Here is an 18,898-nt window from a genome sequence, read left to right on the forward strand (position 1 = left end):
TAAAATACCTAAACTCAACAAATTAAAAGATACTGAGGAAAGTAATTGAGGAAGATACAAATAAGTGGAAGCATATACCATGTTCATGGATAGCAAGAATTAACATCATTAAAATGTCCATAATACCCAAAGTAATCTATAGATTCAATGCAATTCCTATCAAAATACCAATGGTGTATTTCACAGAACTAGAACAAGTATTTTAAAAATTTATATGGAACCACAAAAGATCCTGAATGTCCCCAGAAATCTTGAGAAAGAAGAACAAAGTAGGAGGAATCACACTACCTGATATCAAACTATACTACAAGGCCACTGTAATCAAAACAGCATGGTACTGAGATATCAATCTATACTACAAGGCCATAGTAATCAAAATAGCATGGTATTGGCATGAAGACAGACATACACATCAATGGAACAAAACAGAGAGCCCAGAAATAATCCACACATTTATGGTCAATTAATATTTGACAAAGGAGGCAATAATATACAATGGGGTAAAGAGAGTCTATTCTATAAATGGTATTGGGAAGATGGGGCAGATACATGCAAAAAAATGAAACTAGATCACCTTTTTACACCACACACAAGAATAAACTCAAAATAGATTAAAGAACTAATGTGAAACTCAAAACCATAAAATCCTAGAAGAAAACATAGCCAGTAAAATTTCAGACATTTCTTGTAGCAATATTTTTTCTGATATATATCCTTGGGCAAGGGAAACAAAAGAAAAAAATTAATAAATGGGACTACATCAAATTAAACAGTTTTTGCATAGCAAAGGAAACCATCAACAAAATTAAGAGACAACCCACTGAATATGTAAATACATCTGATAAGGAGTTAATATCCAAAATTTATAAAGAAGTTATACAATTCAACACCAAAAAAGCAAACAATCCAATTAAAAAATGGTCAAAGGACCTGAACAGACACTTCTCCAAAGAGGACATAAAGATGGCCAATAGATATATGAAAAGATGCTCAATGTCACTAACCATCAGAGAAATGCAAATTAATACCACAAAGAGATACCATCTTACACCTGTCAGAATGGCTATCATGAATAAATCAACAAATACCAAGTGCTGGCGAGGATGTGGAGAAAAAGGAGCCCTTGTGCACTGTTGATGGGAATGCACGTTGGTGCAGCCACTATGGAAAGCAGTATGGAGTTACCTCAAAAATAATTTAAAAATGGAACTGCTTTATCACCCAGTGATCCCACTTCTGGGAATATATCCGAAGCAACCTGAAAAACTGATTTGAAATAATTATGCACCCCTATGTTCATTGCAGTGTTATTTACAATATCCAAGATTTGGAAGCTGCTCGAATGTCCATCAGTAGATGAGTGAATAAAAAAGCTCTGGTACATTTACACAATGGAATACTACTCGGACATAAAAAAGAAGGAAATCTTACCTTTCACAACAGCATGAATGGACCTAGAGAGTATCATGCTCAGTGAAACAAGCCAGTCAGAGAAAGACAAGTACCATATGATTTCACTTGTATGTGGAATCTAATGAACAAAATGAAAAAACAAAATAGAAACAGACTCATAGATACAGAGAACAGATTGACAGCTGTCAGAGGGGAGGGAGGCTGTGGGGCTGAGTGAAACAGGTGGAAGGATTAAGCAAAAGAAAACTCACAGACACAGACAACAGTACAGTGAGTACCAGAGGGAAGGGGGCGGGGGCAGGTATAAGAGGGTAAACGCGATAAGTGGTGATGGAAGGAAACTAGACTTTGGATAGTGAATACACTATAAAATATACAGGTAATATATTATAGAATATACATTCAAAACTGATATAATTTTTATTAACCAATGTAACCCCAACAAATTCAATTAAAAAATTAAAATGTTAGAAAATGTACCATGCAGCCACAAGGCACTTGAACTCTAGCCAGGATCAAGCAGTCATAATGTTACTGGCCACACCCTCAACACACACAGGCCCAAGTTCACATTCTTGTGAACATGTTGCAATGTCCACAATACATGCAATGGCCTTGCAGCCCACCTTAGATGTAGAAATAAAAACCCAGGCATTCTGAACCATGCTCAAACCTCACAGTGTTCCTCTAGTTGAATACCTAAAGTGTGTGCACGTCCAGGACCCTGTATTCCACCACATCCCCTCCTGGTTTCTTCCTCCCACCTACTTCCCACCCCCAAGCCTCTGCTGTCCCCCATACCCAGTGCCTGTGCAAGGTGCTCACTAGGTGGCAGCTCTGCCTGTCTGTCCTGGCTTCCCAGGGGAGCAAGGACTTGGAGCCACTGAGCACAAGAGCCACTAAACTCAGACAAAGAAACATGGGCCCAACCCCAGAGCCCCAAACCCAGTGGGGACCCTGGACCAGTCCCTAAGAGCTGCACATCTTGTTTTCTTCATCTTAAAATAACAGACATTAGACCACAGGGACTCCATGTCTGCACCAACTCTAAATTTTTATGAATTAATAATGCCCTGCCATAAACCTCTCCTTTTTTTCTAGTTTATCTTCAAGGAATTAAAGATTGGAAATAAAAACTGAGATTTTTTTTTGTTATTGTTGCTTAATCTGCTTCTTTTGCTCTATTTGGGACTACTTTTAAACTTCATACAATCCAGATGCTATATTATAGAATTGTACACCTGAAACCTATATAATTTTTTTAACCAATGTCACCCCAATAAACTCATTAAAAAAGAAAAAAAGAGTCTAACCCCTAAGTTTGAGAATCATCGGGTGAAGGAGGACCCTCACCACATAACCTCCTTGATTGCAACCAAAGGAAACTTCCAGAAACTTCCTGTGGGCTACACAGAACAATAAACAAGAGGCGGCAGAATGAGGCTTCCAGAACTGTTGGACCTTGTTCTCTAAAGTGCTGTGGGGGGCAGGGGGGCATTATTCCAACCTGGCAGGGAGCCGGTGGGTGGGGTGGTCACCAGGACAGCCCACAGTGCTCTGAGCAGATGGGCAGCGGACCCCAGCTCCTGAGCCTTGGGACCTATTCCTTGGAAAAGTCCCACCCTGAAAGGGAGCTCCAAAAACATTCGCACACACTGGGCAGTGGGACTCAGAATATCAGTGGCAGATAAAGGGGCTGGGTGCTGCCCTGAGGCAGTTTGTGGGGACCCAAGAGTCAGGCCTGCTCATTAGTTCCTGGGCTTCAGCCTTAGCCCGGAGGCCCCAGGGAAGACTAAGACCCCCAGAATAGAACCACGGGGTGAGGGTGCAGGACACCCTCTGGGGTGCTGCTCTCAGCAAACCCAGCAGAGGAGCAGGGAGAGGGTTAGTGGTGCGGTCACGTGAGGGTATGGGTGACACAGGTGACACTGTCCCCTGAGCTCCAGCCGGGAGATCAGGCACTTTGTGCATAAGCTCCTGTATTATACCTCAGAACAAAGTTTTTAAAATATTTTATGATTAAGATTTTATCTTAACTTTGAACATGAATAATAAAAAAGTAATGCCAATTATATTGCCAAAATAAAATTCAAACTGCCACATTTCCAGCTCCAATTTTACTAGCACTGGCCAAAAAAAATTGTTTTAAGGAAAAATTATATTTAAGAATTGACTTCCTAAAAACCTGATAAATAATGAAGTATGGATTATTTCCTGCCCTGAAAGTCTGACATTTCAACCCACACTCTGCTGCTGGCCCCATGCTCTGCTCCAGATAAAACTGAAATGAAACCTGCAATGGCTCCCAGACAGAAGTCCCCCGAACACCCACAAACCCAGCAAACCAGACAGCAATAATGTAAATACTTCCTCACATATTTTTATTTTTTTAAAAAAGGAAATGATTTATAAGCTCATTGATCTTCATAAGAACTCACCCAAACCCTTCAGCAGGACACAGACCCTAGGGGACCCTGGGTCATGGGGGACCATAGGTCCCTGTGGGGACCATGGGAGTTAGGGGTTCATGAGGGCCATGAAAGCTGGGCAGAGTCATGTGGGGTACATATGTGGCAAGTGAGAACACAGAACCACCAAGCTCCATCTGGCACCAACACCCCTAGATCCTATGCTGCTAATCTCTCCCTCTCTCCCACTACCCTCCAATAATACACTCTAGATGTTGTCTGTCTGTCAGTCCATCCACCATCACCCCTAGCTGGCCCCACTGTATTTGGATACTCACGCAGGTACTCAGAAATAGCAGAGCTCAGGGCCGGGCAGATGGGGAGGAAGAGGGCTGGACACAGTGCGCACATAATGAGAAGGTGCAGCGCGATGCAGGGATGCCAGGGACCCAGACATCTCGGGGTGAGGGAAGGCTCTGAGATGCTAAAGCAGAGCCAGAATCTGGGGAGAGATGAGGAGGACTGGGGGGACGAGGAGGAGCGAGCGAGCCAAAGCTGACCACCACTGAGGCCTGGCTACAGGTCTCTCTTCCCTTCCTTGTGTGCATTTGAACTTTCTAATAAAAACTGGAAAGTGAACAAGGGGAGAGGGGCTTGGCTGAGCCGGACAGGAAAGGAATCAGGTGAGTTCCCCTTCATCACCCAAAGGGGCCACAATCTCATGAGAACTACAGACTGTGACCGGTCTCAAGGCCTGAGATGGTCAGAGGACACACCACCCCCACCACAGCCCACGCCAGTTAAATAGCTGAACATCTAAGAACTTACAGGACTGACCAGGGAAGCTGTCAAGAGGACCCAGAAAAGCTTCGAGGGAAGTTGGACTGAAAAGCTGCAGTCAGAGGAGGAGGGTCGAGGGGCTGAGTGAGCCTGAGGTTGGGGCCTCACCTGGGGTTTCCACCTCAGACAGCAGCCTCACCAGGCCCCTAGGCCCAGCGCTGCTCTGGTCCATGAGGCCACTCTGGGCTGGCCAAGGTCAGTCATGTGTCTCTGTGAGAGGCCCAAGCCCAGGGGACAATCTGTCCTCCTTTGAAAGGCTGGCACACCACTGGGGAGGAGACAGTGAACAGAAAGCGAACTGCAGAAACCACAGAGGCAATTCCAGGAGAATGGGTGTCAGGTGGGGGCAAAGGACTGAGGCTTGCTTTCAGGGTCTGCCTGTCGTCCTAGTTGCTGCTGAGCAGGCTGGGGTGCAGAAGAACCGTCTGGAGCAAAGCTGCTGCCACCGTTCACAGAAAGGGGGACTTGACCCAGCTTAAATGTCACCGATAGTCCACCATTTCTGGCCTCCAACTCATCAGCCTAATAGATAGACCGAACGTGGGGAGGAGAGCCGAGGAGGCTTCACTCAGGGTCGGAACTGCCACCAAATAGGGCTGGGGTTGGAGGTAAGTTCTGTTCTGGACATAGGGGTCTGAGGTGGACCCTCTGGGGGACGTGGGCCCAGCCTCTCCCAGGGAGGCACTTGGCTGCCGGTTATGGGGCCACCTGTCCTGGCCTTCTCTCTCTGTGGCCCCCACACCCTCTCACAAAGAGACTGCTGCATCTTCGAGGCCTCTCCTGAGAAAGAACAAACCAGGGCCTGGGGTACTGAGTGCCTTTGGCCCCTGGTGAGGCAGTGACAGCCTCACTCTGTGAGAGAGTGACTTGATACAGCCCAGAGAACTCCTCACCATTACCTCTCCTTAAGGAACTGATCACAACTCTCCCATCCTGTAGGTAAAGGCCGATGTGGCAGGGTCAGGGAAAGACCCGAGAATCATGGAGCGGGGCGGGGGGTGGTGTCCATCTCAGGTGAAAATGCTGACCTGACCCTCGACAACCAGCGTGTGATGCCAGTAAATGGACTAGCCAGCCATGCCTGCCAGACCCCAAGAAGCTTAATGCACAATTTTCTGTCTTTAATTTGAAAGAAAAAGACACCCTGCTTAATATTTTATTTGGTTCTCCCGTGGACAGGTAAAACCAGAGAATGCAGACTGAATATGGTTTTCAGATTTGAAGGGTGGCCATGGCTGGTTCTCTCTGTCCAGCCCCTCACCCAGAGCACCTGAGACTCCAATTTTGTGCTTCTCCCAGGATGTCCTGGGACTCCATCCACAAACACCTCCCAGAGGCTTAACTCTAGTTAATTGTAAATGGTGACAACATCAGGGCCCTAGGGGAGTAGCCTGCACACCATGACCCTGCACATGATCAAAGGTCAAGGGGGCTCACCTCCAGCAGCAACCTTCCCTCCAGCACAGCTGACCCTCCATGACCGCTGTCTCCTGGTGAGGGGACACTGACTGCTGGTCCCAGTGGGCACTTCTCCTGCACAGCTGTCAGAGAAGAACAGGGGACATTAGCATCATCCTGGCCCAGGCCTGTTGCAAGCTTTGTTAGGTTACATTTCTCCATTATCCACCCCAACGTTCTTCACTGCCACCCACTTCGGACAAAGTTGAGGTCGCATGCTGACCTGTGGCCCCCAGGATACACTGGGGCGGCTCTGCCTCCCCAGGAACGGGGCAGAGCAAGAGGAGCCAGGACATCCCACCAGGGCAGCCATTTGGGAGATCAGGACATCATAGCTGGGCCCAACCCTGAAGACCCCACCCCACTCTGCTCCCCTGAAACTGCTCTCTGCCCCCTCCTGTAAACCCCTCAGAGTCCCATCAGCTTCAGGGACCCCTGGTGTGGAGCAGCCCACACTCCATAGTTGTCCATTACGGCACTGATTGCTCCAGCTCCAGGAGTCGCCTGTCTTGCATTGCCACCCTTCCCTGTGACTCTGGCGACTCCCTATGCCTACCCCATGCCCACCCCGCACACCCAGGCTGGCCTCATCTCCACTTTGGGGGTAGAGCTCAGACAGACAGACAGACATTGTCCATATCCCAGCTCCCTAGAGCTGGTTAGGGACCCTCAACTCCATGCTCAGTATCGTCATTGGCACATGGGTGTTATGGGAGGACCCCCAAGGGCAAAGGGGACAGGTGAGTAGAGGGATCCAGTCAGGAGCTCAGGGCCTTGTCCCTGTGGAGGGTGGGTTGGGAAGTGCCTCACAGCTTGTCCTCATTTCTGGGATTTGCAAACTGAAGCTACAGGTGGTGTCAGTGCAACTGAGGGCCAGGGGCCCGTCCAGGAGGTGGAGCTGCCCGCTTCCTCTGGTCTCGGAATAAAATGTGAACACAGGCACTTAAATCTCCAGCATTTTTTCTTTCAAAACCAGTAAGTCGTGCTGAACTTTTGCTCCAGGATGCACTGGTCTGTGATGCTTGTCATCCAACGATTGTGAGGGAAACCACAAGGCTCTGCCTTCAGCTCCCCACTGAGCCCCACTCAGACAAAGGGCCGGCTCCCCACAGATGCACCCTCACCCGTTAGTGAGAGATGGGCAGCATCTGCTCTCGGGGGTTCCAGGCCCCCAGACGCACAGCACAGCAGGGCCCGAATGTGTGCTCCAGCTTGAGACACTGTGCCTGGCCCTCCTCCCTGGTCCCCCCAGGACCAGCAGCCCCACCCCCACCCCACCACATGGGCCCTTCATTTAAGCCCCCTGGTGCTAACCAGTAGAGTGTCTTCAGGGCAGAGAACTCAACGCAGGGAGGCAGCCCTTGGGACAGCCCCACAGACAGTGGCCACCTCTGGGCCATGTTGTGGCCCTTGGTCTCCGCTGCCTCTCTGTCCCTCCCTCTTTCAGAAGCCTCTGTGCCATCGCCCTCCTCTCCCATAGCTAATACGCACTAAACCTCTGGTCACTGCACTGAATACAAGAAGAAAGGAACCCATTTCCTCCCACAGACAGGTGTATTCCCGCAGACGTAAAGGGTGGCACCTGGCGGGGTAGGGGGTCCCTGACAAATATGCAGAGGCTGTCTGCGCTGCCAGCCACGCTCTCTAGTGGAAACCTCACGGTAAGCAAACCGCCACAGGACTGCTGGTTTTCGAGGCAGACAGGCTGAGCTCTGAGACGTTAAAGGCGGTTACTTTTAATCCCCTTTGTACTGCACTCTGCTTACTCCATTCCACACTGGAGTTCCGAAGTCTTGAGAGCTCTGAACGCACTGAACTGCTACAGCTCTCCTTCCAGAAGACAAAGACAGACCCAGGAGCAGCCCCTTCTCCTGAAGGGACCTCCTGGCCTCAGAACACTGCAGAAGGCGGAGGTGAGCTTCTGACAGCGGGTCTGTCGGTGTGTGTTCTCCGATGCTGAGAAAGATCAAGAAGCTGGTGGGATGAGAGGAGGAGGTCTACCCCTCCCCGCCCCTTCCCACTTGGACCCCTCCCCCAACTCCTCCAGGCAGCCTTTATGGCTAGGCCAGGCTTCCTGCCCACCCAGTCCTACCATATCAGGGCTCTGGGCTGGACCTGGTGGGGTGAGGGTGGAGCCCACAGGGGCTGGGACGATTTGGAGCTCAGTAAAGGCCAGGAGTGGTGCTGGGGCCGCGGGGAGGACCCCCACATCAGTGCACTCAGGTTGCCTGCTACAGACTCCAGACCACCAAGGCCTCCCTTTCTGCAAACTCAATTGCAGGGGTCGCCCCCACCATAGCTCAAATCGGCTCCTCGCCCCAACCCTCCCCAACAGTTCCTTGGAATTGAGTGGAAAGGAGAGGTTTGGGGCTGGACTGACCCTGCCTTCCGTCTCTCTCGCCCCTGCAGACCCTGTGGGTGGGGATGCTGACTCCTACAGTTGTGTGTGAGTGGGCGGGGGGAGGGCGCGCATAAATCCAGGTGGTGACGTCACAGCGGGCACCGACCCCTTCACCCCCGCCAGCCCCCACCCGTGCGGCAATGTGCACAGTTCACTCCCAGGTGCACAGGGGCTGCAGCCCAGGCATGGGGCCCAAAGTGGCGGGTCATTCCACCGCCTAACTTCTCTTCTCCCCCATCCCTGCTGCTCTCCGCACGTGGGCACCACCCCGCCCCCCGCATCGCGTCCTCCCCCAACATCTCTGCACCCAGATACCACCCCCCAGCATCGCGTGTCCCCCCACCCCACATCCCACCCCCGTCGTGCCACGGGTATACCCCCCACTTCCCTCCTCCACACATCTCTTCGCCTGGACACCACCCCCTCGGCATCGCGGGGTCCCCCCCTGCGCCGCGGGCTCCCCCACTTCCCTCCTCCGCAGCCACATTCCGGGCCACACCCAGCGGCCTCCTCGGGTCCTGTCACGCGATGGGGCCTCAGCGCGCAGTGACAGCCGCCTGGACCCCGGCCAGGGCTTCGCGTGCGAGCAGGACCGCCACCCCCATCCCCACCCCCAGGCCTGCGGCAAGACAAAAAGAAACCGAATGCGATTCGCAGGGGCGGGGGCGGGGGTGGGGGTTGGGGGCGCCACTTTCCAGAAATCCCTGAGCAGATACGGCCTGCCCCCTCACTTCCCAGGTCCCCCAGTTCAGGGGCAGCAAACGCCAATGGGGGGGTCACAGCGGGGGAGGGCAATGGCTCTGAGGGGTCACAGCAGGGGGAGCCTCAAGGGCTCTGTTACCAGAGGGTGACGGTGATAACACACTAGGGAGATCATGGGGGAGCAACGCCCCCACACCCACTGCAAGCACCCCCCCACCCCATCCCAGCAGCTCCTGGCTCAGCCCTGCCTGGTCATCCGGATCTGCCCTTCCATCTCAGGGGCTCTCTCCTGAGTCACTCTTCTCCCTGGAACTCAGACCTGAGGGTCTGACCTGGGAGGGGAACCAGCCCCTCTGAGCAGGGAGCTGAATGGAGGTAGGGCTGTGGGCAGGGGTGCCAGCAGACAGACCCCAGCCCCACTGCAGGGCATAGCCTGGGGGGGTCCCACCTGGGGGAGTAGGCCACACCCCACCCTCCCCATCCTCAGCCTCCTGCTCCTGTGTGAGGAGGGCAAGCCCACCAACAAGGCTGGTTCCAGGTCCCATTCCACCTGTGCCTGACTGCCCAAGGTAAGGGGTCAAGGAGCAAGGCTGGAAGGGAGGTGTGTGGTGTCTTTTCAGGGCGTTAGTGAAAGTGTGGAAAGAGTCACTGTGCACCCCCCCCCCCCGCAAGGCCCAGCTGTGGAGAAGGTAGTGGAGGAAGTTCTTGGGATGAGACGTGCCCCAAGACCCGGGGTGCAAGGACCTCCCTGTGGAACCCACCAGTGATTGAGAGGCCCATCCACATCCAAGTGCCCAGTGCCTGGCCTCTGAGGGGCAGTCATGGGGAGGAGTCCCATGGAAGTTGATCTTACCCTGGTCAGATCCTGGGGCATTTGAATTGCTGTCTGTCAGACAGAGCTCAGGGCCAGGCAGCAGGGGCCAGGGCTGTCCACTTCCAGAAATGGAGGGATCGCAGGCGCACGCAGCTACTTGAACTGTGACATTGGTCTGGCCCCCTGTGACCTCCCCCACTGAGTATCACAAGACTGGAAGTGCAGCCGCATTTGCGAATCCCACGGCCCCATCCATGCTGCCCCCCAGCTGGCTGCAGAATTAACTGGAACCAGCCTTTCTCTCATTTCATTGATTTCTTGCATTTCTTTCATTTGGAACAGCGAGAATGTGAAGAATTATCATGGAGACAGTGGGCCTCCCTGTGCAGGTGCTATGCAGACAGGGTGTGTACCCATGCAAGGTGGTGTAGGGACTTCCCTTTGAGACTCAGACTGAGGCTGACTGTACCCTGCCGGCCCCCACCCAGTACCCCCTACTCTGCTTGTTAAGAGACCTCCACTTCCCTTGTACAGAGGACACTCTGGGCAAGGTGTAACCTTGAGTTGAATCACGTGCCATGTGGGCCCAGTCCCCCATCAGCAGCTGTTTAGGGGTCTTGTGCCTGAGTCTGGCCAGTGATAAGTGCCAAGTGCTCCTGATGGGAGTCAGGGGACTCCCCCATCTCTGCCTCTGGACAATGCTGTGATGCCCGGAAGGTGGCAACCACTTGGCTCCCAGCTCAGGTGAAGCCAACACCTTGGTGGACAGACAGGTGGGTCCAGGACACATGAATCCACAACAGGTGAGTTTAGGAAAGGTGGGTCCAGGACAGATGAGCCCAGGATGTGGGATGCACTAAATGTGGAATTCATGGGGCTCTCTAGGGGCTGGGATACAGAACTCCTGTCACCAGGGTGACAGAGAGCCAGGGCTCTCACAGGAGGCTGAATGGAAAACCTGATTCTGACCAGCTGCAGTTCCTGTGACTGTGACCTGAACCTCCATGCTTGGGACAGCATCCATAGCAAGTGTTATCTGGGTGTCCCCTCCTCCAGCCCTGGTCCAGCAGCTCGCGGGCCCCTAGGGCTCAGCCTCCTGCCCGAAGCTCACCATTCAGAGGTCACCTCCACATGGCCTTGTGTCCCTCTACAGGCAGCTGGCATGACCATGGCCCCCATTTTGGCCCGTGCTTGTTGGAAGCTAACTTCCAGCCCAGCCCCTCAGGAGTCATGCGCAGCAGAGGGATGTGCACAGCTTAGGGCTAGTCCCAGGACCCCCAGTAAGACAGAGTCCAACAAGGCCACACACCTGACATGCCTTATGCAGCCTGGGCAGCAGGTACCCCATAAACACCTTTCTGTTCTACTTCCACATCTTGTTACCACTAACTCAACACCACCCACAGTGACGTGACGCTACTCACTGAATGTATGCCCCCCCAAATTCATGTGCTGAAACCTAACTCCCAAGCTGTATCTGGAGGTGAGGCTTTGGGAGATGATTGAGTCATGAGGGTGGAGCCCCATGAATGTGATTAGTACCCTTACCCACCTCTCTGGCAGGTGAGGACAGAGAGAAGGCCGCATCCGCTGCTGGGAGAAGTTCTCACAGAGCCCGGCTGTGTGGGCACCCAGGGCTCACACGTCCAGCCTCCAGAATGTGAGACGTAAGTGTCACTTGTTTATAGGCTGCCCCGTCTGTGGCCGTTTGTTACAGCAGCCTGAGTTGACTAAGATGGGTAGTTACCAAAGTATACAGATCGCAACCACATGGCCACATGTCCAGTGGGGCAGAGTCCCTGGCAGCCTGCGCACCTGGGCCACTTGCCAGGCGTACTGCAGGTGGCCTATCCCCTTTGTGCAGCCAAGAAACTGGGACCAGGGGTGGGGGCAGCTCAGTGAAACTGTGCTGCCCTTCTTGGTGACGATGGTGACGCCTCTCCAGGGGCCCAGAGCCAACATGAGTCCAGGAGTTGACAAGTGACCCGAAAGTCCCAGCTCACTTCTCATAACACCCTGCTCTCTCCATGACTGCCGGACATGTTTGTGAGTCCCACGCAGTGCAGTGCAGCCAGGCCAAGGGGAGGAAATGACCAGGGCCTGGGGGGGCAGCGCAGATGAGTAGGTGCTCCAGGGGAGAGAGAGAGGGCATGAGCTCCAAGGGAGGGATGGCAGGTGCTCCGGGGGAGGAAGGGAAGATGCTCCAGGACTGGGAGAGAGGGCAGGAGCTCCAGGAGATGAAGAGTGGGCACTCCAGGGGAGGGAGAGAGGGTATATACTCCAGGGGAGGGAGAGAGGGTATACACTCCAGTGGAGGGAGAGAGCATATACACTCCAGGAGAAGGAGAGGGAGAGAGGGCAGGTACTCTGTGGGAGGGCAGGAGGGGAGAGGGGATGCTCCACCTCTGACCTCTGCTCCCTATTTCTACTGCATCTACACAGCAACTGAGCCACCCATTCGGGGCTTAGTGTTTCTTGATGGCTACAAACTGTATTTGTAGAGGAAGCTCCTGGCCTCAGTTATTACCTTCTGCACAGACTGTGTTTCCTGTACCTTGGGTGCAGACAATTAATCCTTCACGTCCTTCTTAGCATCTGGCAGGGTAACTGCACTTAGTGTACCAAACCTGTCTGGCTCTGCACAGGGAGGGTGAGGGAAAGTACTGGATACCACCCAAAGGTCCCCTGTGTGGGAGACTCAGGCCCCTCTCACCTAACCACCCTAGGGAGGTGGAGTCCCCACAGATAAGTTGGGAGCTCCCAGATGGGTCACAGGAAATATGCAAAGGCAGCCTTAAACTGTGTGACAGGAGACAGAGGTCCCCTGGCGGTTCTGGAAGGACTGTGTATATGTCTATAAATAAGCAAGGAACGCACACACTTTAGCTCTGCAGAGAAAGGTGGGTCCAGCACATGGGGGACACCAGCCAGAGTAAGTGTCTGGGGAGGGGTCAGGATGATAAGAGTCCCCAAAAGTACCCCCTAGCCCTCCCAGAACACATGTGGCACCAGGTGAGAGGGAGCAGAGCTCTGTCCAGGCTGCCACCTGGAGGTGCGGGAGCTCCTGAGCATCACAGGTGCATCCTTCTTTTCCCAGCAGAGTGAGAACATGAGGGCATGCTAGCCCCAACCTGGCAAGGATGGGTCTCTCACCAGCTCTCATCCTCTTACCCAAGAGCTCCCTCTGTGGATCTGTGGGAACCTCACCCGCCTTGATCAAAGGGCACTGCCCACAGTGCACTTCACTCACAGGCTCCACAACCTGCCCCAGGTTTGCACCCTGGCCTGGAGGAGAGCCCCAGGGGGTAGTACAGGGGGGCAAGGTGAGGGGCAAGCCTGCAGGCCTCCCCTTCTTGGCCACATCTCCATTGCCCACAAGGCCCGGCAGCCCTGTCCTCCCCAGGCAGTGTCCCTCCTGTGAGAGCTAGCTGCATGCCAGCCAGCCAGGTGGGCCCAATGGGTAAAATAACAGGCAAGGAGGGACCACAGAGGTGGGAGTCACCAGCATGCTCCGTGTTTGTGAATGTCCTGTTTTGGGTTAAGACAATGAGTGGGAGAAAATGATTCCTTTGTGAGGATGCCTTCCACACGTGGTACGAACGTGCTTTAACAGCGTGACGCACACGTGTGGAGAGAGGGTCCCAGCATGTGGGATTTGGCGTGGGTGTATGTCCTCCCAAATGCTTGTCCACCCTCCTTACTGGTACAGCTTGTGGGGAGAAGGGACTAAAACTGCATTTCAAAGCCCTAAGTTCCCTTAGAAAACTCATCAGGAGTGTAAATAAATATGTGCATTTCACATATGTAGAAAATGAGAGCACGTTCCATAATGTATATGCATCAAGTTATTAATTTTCTATAGAAAGAATTTCCATATTTTCTAAAATACACTAGGCAAGCTTTGGGCATTTCACAGTGCAATATGGCTCGAAGAACAACCAAAAATGCATTTCTTCAGAGCCAGTGAGGATGGGGAGGCAGCACTCGGTGAGTCTGGTTTTCTCTGGTCAAGAGGATGCATTTCTAACCACTTTCTGAGGTCACTCCTCCCTGGAGCCCACAGGGGGCTCTGCGGGAACTTGGTCACAGGTTCTGCGGCAAGGACACACCCTTCTTGTCTGTAATCGCCCATGCCACAGTGCAAAGTGCAACCAAAAATAGCTCTCTGGAAAGAAGAAGATAAAAGGAATCTCATTCATATGCATTGTGGGTCCATATTCTGTTCATGGTGTAAAACACCTGGAAGAAGCCAACTATTTGGGTGCTTTTGTTGAGTTTCAACACATCAGATGGAAAGTGCGCCAGCATCAAGCCAAGGCTTCAAGAAAACTTCTGTGGGGGGAAATAAAAAAGGTGTCCTGGTGCTTTTAAAAACTCTGGTATTAAGCCCTGGCTGCTGTGGCTCAGTGGATTGAGCGTTGGCCTGTGAACCACGTGTCGCTGGTTTGATTCCCAGTCAGGGCGCGTGACTAGGTTGCATGTCAGGTCCCCAGTTGGAGGCGCGAGTGAGAGGCAACCACACAGTGATGTTTCTCTCCCTCTCTTTCTCCTTTCCCCTCTCTCTACAAGTAAATAATCGTTTTTTTAAAAGAAGATATGGTTGAAAGTATAAAAAAATTCTGGTATTTTTTCAGTTAATAATTGCATGGAGCACAGGTGTGAAGATGAGGCACACAAGCACCATGCAGGACCCAGTACTTGACACAGTGACAGCCAGGGAACCCTGATTGGAGTTCCAATAGGACAGAGTCCTGGCGGGACATCCCCACAGAGCATTCTCAGTAGCAGTCCCAGCTGACAGCAGTCCCCTTACGGCCAGTGTCCCAGACCTTATAGGAGTGCTCGGTTCAGCTGTCAGACAGCCTCTGATTCCTGCATGAGTCATGAATTTATAGTAAATTTACAATAAGTTTATACAATAAAAACTGGAGGCCCGGTCTCCAGTTACCTAGATTTGGAAGTAACTCCAACCTGAAGTCAGCCTGTCGGTCATCATCACCCTCAGTTTTCTCCCAAATCAATCACACCTCGGTTCCTATCAGTCACACATAATTCACCATCAATAGACACAGACCTAATTGATGAAAAGACCTGGAGGAGCGGAGGGACCAGCAGAGGCGTGGCTGTAAGGAAACCACAGGGAGCTGGGTGGTCAGCAGAGCATCCCCCTCTGAGGCAGGGACCCGTCTTTGCTCCATTGCACTGCATCCTTATGGCCACAGCCACCCACTCCCCTGCTCCCACCTGCTCATACTGCATTTGTGAAATGGTTGGTGGCAATGGTGGCTGTGAGGAAAGCCCTGGCTCTTCTCATGTTTCTCTTGACAAAAGGATTGGGTGCCTGAAAATGCCAAGTACTCTTAAGAGGTCCAAACATGACTTGCCTCACAAACCTTGACAAGCATACCATACTCCCTGAACACAGCTGCTCCATCCAGTTTGCTGCCCTGAACACCTGCCCTCACCATCCTTCTGCCCTCCCTTCCCTGGGACACCTGTTCTCCCCATGGCCCCTCCAGGAGCCCCAACATTCATACGCACAGAGCAAATTTTCGGTTGTGTAGTTTTCTTTGTTCCTTCTCCTGTTTGTTTATGTTTTGAGACAATGTCGGACTTGTAGGCAAGTTATAAGAATGGTACAAAGCACCCCAAATATCTTTTGCCCAGAGACTCCACTCTGCCTACTGTCCCAGTAACATCCTTTAAGCCTGGGTTCTGGTCCTGTTGTCCCACACTCTGTTCCCCTCCATCCAGAGTGCTCCTTGACTCCAATAATTCTATCAAACTGTTTTGTAGACTGCTCCTCCATTTGAGTCTGTCCGATGTTTTCTCATGATTAGACCGAGGTTAATCATCTTCAGCCAGAATATGACAGAAGTGACCCTGTGTTCTTCTCATGCACAATGTCAGTTTATTCCATTATCGCTGGGGTCAAATTGGATTACATACTTAGGACAGTGTGTGCTGGGTTTCTCCACTCTAACTTTTTCCCCTTTGTGATTCATTTGTATTTTGTTGGGAGTTAATTCAAGACTACAAAAATCCCTCTTCTCACCCTACTTTGACACACTAATTTCAGCATCTTTGATATTTCTTGCCTCAATGATTACCAACTAGTGAATTTATAATTCACCTCTTCTACCTACAGCTATCTGTCTAGAATTCTGTCCCCTTCTATTAGTTACTAGCTTACTGTAAGGAGGAGCTTTCCCTTATTATTCATGTATTCATAACAGTGTGGACGCAAGAAATCCTATTTTATTCACTGGATTATAATCTAGTACTATCCTTACTCACATTAATGTTGAAATTGTCCCAGACATGGCCAGTGCAGCCCTTCAGATGGCTGTGTCCCATGATGTCCTCATCGCTGTCTGCGCACAGCCTTGCTTTCTGGCCTGAATTTTCTAAGCTTCTCTTGTACTTTCCCTGCTCTGACTCTGGAAAGAGGTCAAAAAATAAAAAATTTTAAAAAAAGGCCATTAAGTGTCTAGGTACCAAGACCTGAATGTGAGTTGTGCTCACTGACACTGTCGTGTAATGGCTCCCAGACCCTATCACTGGGCAGAACTAGAACACACACATTTATACACATATGTGATCTGCCCAGAAAGTATCCAGCATATCCAGCAATGTACAGTGAAAACTAGAGACATTTATTGAAGAAGATATAAGGTGCAAGATACAACTTTCATTTCCAGATCATAGCTGTAGACCCACAATGCACCTCCAGTTATGACCTCCTTGAGGAAATATGGCTCATTGGTAGCGGTTTGAATCAAGTCATTAGCAACTGTAGCACCATGTTTCTTCTGCTCTGTAGCAGAAGTCACAAAACGAATTTTGCCATGACGCATTTCATGCCAACATCCTGCGTCAAAAATCTCGGACACAGTAGTTTTTGGAATCCCCAAATCAGCTTCTATTTCCCACACTGTCATCTCCAATCTTTGTTGATTGCAGTCCATACATGTTCAACATTCTCAGGGATTCTGCTTGTTGTAGGCCTTCTAGAACTTGGATCACTGTCAACAGATTCTTGACCATCTTTGAAGTGTTTATGCCTCACTTTTACTTGCGCTGCACTCATTGCATCATCCCTGAAAGCCTTCTGAATCATCCAAATAGATTCCATAGAGAAATGTTCAAGCTTAACGCAAAATTTGATGCAAATTCTTTGCTCTACTCACTCATTTTGAATGCGACTGCCACACAGTACACATGTGCACTCAGTGGTGTCTACTGCCCCCACTGACTGGTATAGTGAAGTCATCATTGTTCACACATGCACATTCCAGTCCACTCTCCTTGGCTGCCAGGTTACACTGATGTTGTGCAAACCATTCTCATTATATTAACAATGGCTGGACTTTTCCCAGACAGACCTCGTATATTTATGTCTGTATTTAAATATCTAAAAATCCATGATTTCACACCAGTACCTCCAACTCTAAGTCAAAACCACAGGATTTAGTATAGAGTGAAACTATTTTTCTTTTAGTATTTGGTAGAAATTGCTTTAAAACTATCTTGGCCAAGATTTATAACTGATTTAGCTTCTTTAATGGTCATATGGCTATTTGGGTTTTCTATTTCTTCTAGAGTCAATTTTAATAAGCTGTATTTCTAGGAATTTACTCATGTGTGTTTTCAAGTGTATTGGCACGTGTTTGTTCATAGTAGCCTCAAATTATCTTTGAAATACCGACATTATCTATCATTGTGTCCCTTTGATATTCCTGACAGTTCTTTTCTCTTTCATCAGTCTCACCAGATCTTTGCAAATTTTATCATTTTAAAGGAACTCCACTGTATGTTTCTTTTCTATTTCACCAATATCTTATTTGCTTTCTTTGACTCTTTGTTTATTTTGCTTTTCTTTATCAAAACTACTAAGCTGAATGCTTAGACCATTAATTTTCAGTCTTTCCTTTCTTCTTTTATATAAACACTTAAGGTTATTTATTTGTAACTATTGTGTTAGGTGCCTCCCACACATTTTAATTTGTAAATATATTGTAAATTCCATATTTTCTTCTTTGAACAATGAGTTCTTTATAAAAGTGTTTATTTCCAAATATGAGGGTTTTCAAGTCATCTTTTCATTATTGATTTCCAGCTTAATTGCATTAAGTTCTCACCATGCATTCTTCATGATTTTATCTTTTGAAATTTATTGAGACTTGCTTTATTGACCAATCTGTTTTCAATATATGTGCAGGTTTTATGTGAGCTTGAAAATATATCAATTCTGTAGTTTTAGACTATAGTGTTTTATGTTTGTCCATTAGATTGAGCCTTTTTGCATTGTTCAAATAGTCTGTAATCTTTACTAATTTTTATTTATTTTCTTTATTAAAGACTGAGAGAATTATTTAACATCTTTCTCTCTGATGATGAATTTCATGTATTATTTTTCCTTATAGTTCTGTCTATCTTTGTTTTGTTTTGGGGATTATGTTATTAGAAGCACACTAATTTAAAATTATTTTATCTGCTTGATGAAGTGAATGTTCTAATCATTATGTGAGGACATTGTCTTATGATTTCCAGTTAATTGTTGTTACCCCCAAAATGATTTTTTGACATTATTATGGTTTCATCAGATTTCTTCCAGTTAGCATCTCTCTACCCTCTCACTGTCCTGTCCTGTACCCTCTGTGAACAGCTGTCTACTCTCATAACCCCAGGCCACAGGTTGGCAAGCTTGGTCCATCTATATTTTCTGTATTCATTAACTTTAGAATTTAGTGCTTTCTACTTGTTCCACCCTTTTCACGTTTCTTTTTTTCTCCTTTCTTGTCTTTTTTCTTTTGGTTGATTGCCTTCCTTATTCCACCTTTTTCTCTCTACTAGTTTGAA

General features: G+C 49.7%; 1 protein-coding gene across 1 annotated transcript in view; it reads right to left on the reverse strand.

The window, feature by feature from the left end:
• The window catches only part of AHRR (aryl hydrocarbon receptor repressor), an 82,208-nt gene that overhangs the window by 37,795 nt on the left and 25,515 nt on the right, over positions 1-18,898 (reverse strand). The window contains exon 4 of the mRNA XM_090278928.1: positions 6,099-6,202. Within this exon, the coding sequence (XP_090135054.1) occupies positions 6,099-6,202 (104 nt within the window). The remainder of the gene's footprint in view (positions 1-6,098; positions 6,203-18,898) is intronic.

This window comes from Furipterus horrens, unplaced genomic scaffold (genome assembly GCF_987537825.1).
Source record: "Furipterus horrens unplaced genomic scaffold, mFurHor1.1.pri manual_scaffold_5, whole genome shotgun sequence".
Taxonomy (NCBI): Eukaryota; Metazoa; Chordata; class Mammalia; order Chiroptera; family Furipteridae; genus Furipterus; species Furipterus horrens.